This window comes from Eubalaena glacialis, chromosome 8, assembly GCF_028564815.1.
Source record: "Eubalaena glacialis isolate mEubGla1 chromosome 8, mEubGla1.1.hap2.+ XY, whole genome shotgun sequence".
NCBI classification, from domain to species: Eukaryota; Metazoa; Chordata; class Mammalia; order Artiodactyla; family Balaenidae; genus Eubalaena; species Eubalaena glacialis.
The window spans coordinates 104,081,476-104,088,209 of record NC_083723.1 but is presented as its reverse complement, the minus strand read 5'-3'; the positions used below and the strand labels follow the sequence as shown (position 1 = coordinate 104,088,209).

General features: G+C 41.7%; 1 protein-coding gene across 2 annotated transcripts in view; it reads left to right on the top strand.

The window, feature by feature from the left end:
- The first annotated feature begins 433 nt into the window (after positions 1-433).
- GRM8 (glutamate metabotropic receptor 8) overlaps positions 434-6,734 on the top strand; it is a 761,438-nt gene continuing 755,137 nt past the window's right edge. For both annotated transcript variants that reach the window (XM_061198012.1, XM_061198014.1), the window contains exon 1: positions 434-943. In XM_061198012.1, the coding sequence (XP_061053995.1) occupies positions 434-943 (510 nt within the window). The remainder of the gene's footprint in view (positions 944-6,734) is intronic.

The window sequence follows — 6,734 nt, the reverse complement described above, 5'->3', positions numbered from 1 at the left end:
TTCTTACTGAATAGGGAAAATTAAACAATAAAAAAGAGGTCGGTGCAAACAGGGCTTAAAATATGAAAAATGTAGACCCTTTGACCTGAACCCTTTCTTTTTTTCCTTCTGGCCTCCCAGGAATAATTCTGCTACAGGGCTGACTTCAAGGACGTGAATTGGTGACCTCATCCCAACATCAGAACCTCAGCTGTTACTCTAATTTTTGCATCATTCCAGGCAAGTTGACTTTATATGGAAATAAAATTGAACCTTGGGGTCTGATGGAAATTCACTGTGACATTCAAATCAAGAACACCTGCTGAAACCCACAGAGCCTTTTCCCCATGGGCCCTGATGGTAGCCTCCAGAAGGTACAGCCTCAGGTGGTCCCCCTTCTTTTGTGGCAAGAATAAACTTTGGGCCTTGGATTGCAATACCACCTGCGGAGAAAATGGTACTCGAGGGAAAGCGATCAGCCTCTTGTCCTTGTTTCTTCCTCCTGACCGCCAAGTTCTACTGGATCCTCACGATGATGCAAAGAACTCACAGCCAAGAGTATGCCCATTCCATACGAGTGGACGGGGACATCATTTTGGGAGGTCTCTTTCCTGTCCACGCAAAGGGAGAGAGAGGGGTGCCTTGTGGGGAGCTGAAGAAGGAAAAAGGGATCCACAGATTGGAGGCCATGCTTTATGCAATTGACCAGATTAATAAGGACCCTGATCTCCTCTCCAATATCACTCTGGGTGTCCGGATCCTCGACACCTGCTCCAGGGACACCTACGCTTTGGAGCAGTCACTAACGTTCGTGCAGGCTTTGATAGAGAAAGATGCTTCTGACGTGAAGTGTGCTAATGGAGATCCACCCATTTTCACCAAGCCCGACAAGATTTCTGGCGTCATAGGTGCTGCCGCGAGCTCCGTGTCCATCATGGTGGCTAACATTTTAAGACTTTTTAAGGTAGGTAAAGGCACTAGGCAATTCTGACCATTGTGGAAAGACAATAAATTGTCCTGACTCCAACTGCAGGTTTAAGAGGAAAGTGAATGTGGTGAAGATGCTCGTAGACCCTCTCAGGGCCACAGTTTCCTCAAAGAGAGGGGTTTGTGTCTAGGTTTCTACAAGTGTTGATTTAGTTCCATTTTTAAAAAGAATTAATTGGATTAATTGTGACTTTTTTTTTCTGAGCAAACAGAAAGGTGATAATTTCTGTGACATGTTGAGTCCTCAGTATCTTGGGATATGCTGTTTATTGAGGCTTATTTTAAAGCAAAGCAAGTGTTTTTCGAGGGTCTGATGAACTCTTAGCTCTTTTATCAGATCAAACATTTCTATGCTATTTGAGATTTAAGATAATTTACTTGGTGAAATTTCTTTAACGTGGGATGCTCTGTTATGACAAAAATTCCTGTGTGGAGAAATAGTATTTATTACCAATGGGTAGATGGGAGTGACACTCTGGGCTAGAAGATGGCCATAAAGTTGTCAGGTTTATTATAGCTACAATAGAGCAGAACCTCATTAATTCAGACTGCTCTGATGCAGACTTAGAATAATTATATGTAATTCTTATTGAATTAAAAGTTCAGATTTAGCAGGATAATTTGAGACTTTTTGGTTTAGGTTGGATGATCTATTACCTATAGATTACATTTTGAATAAAATTGGCAAAATAAAACAACACATGGAACAATATTTTGAAAGCATAAAGTCCCATAAACATAAAGTTATTGTAATTCATCTTTCATTAACTTTCTCATTTTATTTATTAACATCCGTTATGTAGTCCTTTGTAATAGACATAATTTTAAAAATTGAAAATACTTTTCACTCTGATTTTTTACTCAGTGGGACATGACTTTTCCAGCTTACTCTGAATTAATGAGTCTTCATTTAATATTGTGAGAAGCTGTTTCTGTGCATATTAGATTTAAAAATACTAAAAGAATATGGAGAAGTTGGACAGATGACAGATATAGTGACAAAAATGAACAAAGTGATGGAAAACTTACTTCGGAAAATAGAAGGGTTCGAATCAAAAGCTTTCTGCTTTGGAAGCTGTCTTGGGGGACCACCTAGTCTGGTTCATGTCTGTAACATCCCCCCAGCTTCTGTATGAATTCCCTAAGTTTGGAGGAGAGAATGGTAAGAGGACCCTTAATGACTATTTTCAGATGGATGAAATTTTCTCAAATGAGGATGCTGCTGAGTAGAAGCTCTCTGTGTCTAAGGAGTACTGAAGAGTCACACACAGGCGCCAGGGAATGCCTGAGATATTTGAGCCAGACGTTAGGAAGAGCCCCTTGGCAAGGAGGAGGACACAAGATTAAAATAGGCAGCCAAGGGTGCTGTAATTGTCCATCTCTGGAAACTTTCAAGGGAAACTGGAAAGTTGTTAGTAATTTCTCTTGGGCTAATTGACCCCTTGCCTGGAGGCAAGATGCAGAACCAGAAGCTCCAGGTTTACCCCAACATCCTGGGATCTTGGATTTCTCCCAGCATCCTGATTCTGAGCCGCATGGCATTTTCGGCTCTGGGGTGACGTCCAGCTCCAGCCAGTTTCCCAGTTCTCTTCTCCTCTCTGACTTGATCTCCCTCCCCCGATGCTCCAAAGCATCTCTTTTCTATTCTTAACTCATCAGCACCCACTTTTAGGGAAGGGGAAACTTTCGTGAGGATCATCTCCCTCCTGTTACTCTTCCCTTATACGCTAATTCTGGTTCCCATCAATCCCATCGTAATTCCAGTGAATCCTGTCTCTTTCCTGGAGTCTGGTGCCAAAAGTGGGCAAGGATTTGAGGAGTGGGGTGGAGGCGATAATTGCTCAGTTGAGGTTTTCAAAACTTGTTTACATTAATTTTGCTACAGAATCAGCTTATCTGTAAAATGGGGATGTTAACATTGTGTTAGGTTGTTGGATGATTTAATGAGATAATGCAGGTGAAGGATTCCAACAGGACCTGACCGTGTCCTTTGTCTGCTTGGGCTGCCAAAGGGGACATAGGGCCAACTGAAGGGTAGGCTTTGTTTTTATGCATTCTAGACCTGGCTTCTCTCTGCTTTGTTCTTCTCTCACTGACTGGCCAATTCTTGGGTAACTCTGGAGGGACCTTATTTGATCAGGTGGGAGAATTACAATACCATTGACTCTGGGCAGAGTCCAGTGCTGTAGGTCAATTCTTGAGACTGTGGTCTGCACATGAAGGGGCTGCCACCCTTTACCAAAGCACAGGGACTGGGTGACTTTTAGCCAGGAGGAGATGTTGGTTATGGTAGATGTCATAACTAAGACCAATATGCTGGCCCGGAGTGAGCATTTAATATATGGAAGCAGATATATTTATTAACCAAATAAGTGGGGCTTGAAAAATCTGTCTTTTACAAGTAAGTGAGGAGATGTAAGTGATCAGCCCATCTTCCAGCTGAACCTGGAACCACATGACTGTGAATTGATAATTACAACTTAATCGTTGTTGTGCTACTTTAATTTACTTTGACGATTCATATGAGACCTCCAGCCAGCACTCCACACTGATATTAATTATGAAATGGTGATGGTCACTCTTGGAATAGAAAATGTTTCACTTTATGTGTGAATATATATTCTGTTTAAACACATATGCTAGGACTGACATGAAATATTAGAATAGTTATCAAAGGAATGATTAGCAAATTAATGCTTTGGGGATTGGCTTACAGTTCCATTTTGAAAGATAATAATTTGATTAAACAAATGCTACGACCCGAATAAAATTAAACATTTAGGACAGTTTTATGGCGCTTGGGCCCCTCCAGGACAGCATATGACCCATAGTATCGAAAAAGATGCCTGGATATCAGTATAGTGCCACTTATTCCTGGATTAATGGAGTCACAGAAGGTCGAGCATCTTGGTTTGGAAAAACACATACAATTAAACTTGACCAAGGTCTTGATTAATGAATTTACTTATTGTCCTTTTCAACAATAAGCATTAATTGGGGTTTTTAGAATGTAGCTGGAATCTGTTTAAAATTGTATAGAAAATATTTGGGCTGAAATCAGAAGTAATCTCCAAAGGTCCCAGTTCTCTTTTTCTGGACAACCCTGGTAAAGCCATGTGTTATCTGCCTGGGTTACATTGTGAAGGAGACAAAGTCTTCCAGGCATGCCCATCTTCCTCTTCCTTCAGTCTGGCCCTCCTGCGGCACCCTCTCCTGGCCTCGTCTCCCTCTCCATTCTCCTAATCGAAGCCTCGTTTCAGGAAAGGAGCTATGCATGTGTTATCAGTCATCTGCATATAACATGTCTGTGTTTAAGTCAGAGGAGGATTCTATTTTCCGTGGGATCGCTAACTGTGGTTCAATGAAATGATTTGTCTTTGTCAAGGGGATTCAGGCATTGGGGGGAGGTTCATTTAGCCCCCCAGATCCTGCACCTTGTCAGGGTGGGGGGCAACTCCCCTGCTGTGGAGTATAGCTGGTCCTGCTCGTCTCTAGAGGGAAGGAATGTTGCCCTATCTTTGTTTCTCTTCCTATCAAAGCTCAGGGGCAAATGGTAAAATCAGCCCTTTAACTTCAGTGGAGAGTTGGGCAGGGGGTGGAGCCAGGCTTCATTGGGGGATGGGTGTGGGGCGGAAGCTGGCCTGTGGCCTTGCCCCTTGGGGCACTGAATGCCATACTAAACCAGTGATTGTCAACCCTGAGTGTGGGCGGGGCTCACACCCTCTCTCCTCATGCCCTGGGGTGGGGGGGTGTAGGCTATCAAAACTACCTCAGAGGCTTTTCATGTGAGGACACAGTGAGTGAGTGTGTGCCTCCCAACCCCCTCCCTAGAACCATTTTTACTGATTGAAGTGTCTCATATTTCTCAGGTGTGTTGGGAGTGAAAACAAGTTTGAGAGTCACGGAACAAGACTTCAATGATCTGAACTTTTTTTTTTTTTAACATCTTTATTGGAGTATAATTGCTTTACAATGGTGTGTTAGTTTCTGCTTTATAACAAAGTGAATGAGTTATACATATACATATGTCCCCATATCTCTTCCCTCTTGCATCTCCCTCCCTCCCACCCTCCCTATCCCACCCCTCTAGATGGACACAAAGCACTGAGCTGATCTCCCTGTGCTATGCGGCTGCTTCCCACTAGCTATCTAGTTTACGTTTGGTAGTGTATATATGTCCATGCCACTCTCTCACTTTGTCCCAGCTTACCCTTCCCTCTCCCCGTATCCTCAAGTCCATTCTCTAGTAGGTCTGTGTCTTTATTCCTGTCTTGCCCCTAGGTTCTTCTGACCTTTTTTTTTTTTTTCTTTTTTTAGATTCCATATATATGTGTTAGCATATGGTATTTGTTTTTCTTTTTCTGACTTACTTCACTCTGTATGACAATCTCTAGGTCCATCCACCTCACTACAAATAACTCAGTTTCGTCCCTTTTTATGGCTGAGTAATATTCCATTGTATATATGTGCCACATCTTCTTTATCCATTCGATCTGAACTTTTTAGAAGCACTACACACAGCCTTGACACACACACACACGTACACACACACGTGTCATATATGGGTTAACATGGCGGCAGAGTGGTCACCTAGGTGACTGTTTAATCCCTATACCAAGTTAATGGTTTTAGATAATAGTAGGATCGATTAGGATAATGTGACCCATAACTGCAGAGTAGCAAACCCAGAAAACCCAGAACTGCTCCAACCTACAGGAAGGTTAATATGCCCTTTCAGGGGCTCCTGTGTTGCAGAGAGACCAAAGAAAAGAGGGGTCCAGCTCTCAGATGGAGTCTGCTTAGTTTGAAAAGAATTAAAAAAGAATGAGAGGGCCTTTTGGAAATGTTGACTGGGAAGCCCATAATTTAAATTTGTTTTATAAAGCAGTTGCGAGGAATTTGCATATGTTTTATAAAGAGCTCGGATTTTTTCCCCTTTCTAGAACATTTCCACCCCTCTCTTTTAAATTAGAGCAAATCTGTTCCTCAAAACACTAATCATATGTCTTACTTTGAGCAAAGATTGAACATTCTAAGTTAAAAATAGCACATTGATACTAGGAGGTAACACATATTGATGTCCACATAGATGCATTGGGGTTAGAAAAGGACAGTGTCAGATATAATTTCTCTTTCTCATGCTTTTCTGGTGAACTTTACCTAGAGAGTTAATTTTCAACTCTTGAAGGATGGGAGTTAGATAGTCTGTAGTGTGTACTTCCCAAAGCAATCAAATAGAAATCCACGTGTGGATTATTCTATAAGTATCTAGAATTACTTCTAGATAATTTCTCACCATGCGGAAGTGTCCTGGTTATAAGTGGCTAAAATTGACCTTCATGTTAAGTAAATGAAGTACAGTGAAGTATCCCATTACCCTGGATGTGCTCGCCTACCCTGCTATGTTTACAAAGATATATTTTCTCCCAAGAGACTCTACTAGTTGCAGTAACCACTCCCATAAAGCCAAGCATTTTGCGAGTTATTTATTGCATACAATGGGCTTTCTTAACTGTAAACTCTGAACAGGTATATCTGCCGTATTCAGGCTCATCTAGTTAGATGGGCAGAAAAATGAGCCCAATCAATAAACTCAGCAGGAGGTAACATTTCTTGTTTAATCTTATTTGATGGCAAACAGATAATGGAAAATTGAAAGACAGATTCCTTTAGTCAATCCTTTGCTCCTGCAGCAAGCTCTAATTTAGTTCTGTAAAGAGCCTATTCACCTCGGATGAGAGATGCTGGATGTTCTCTCTTAGTGGCCT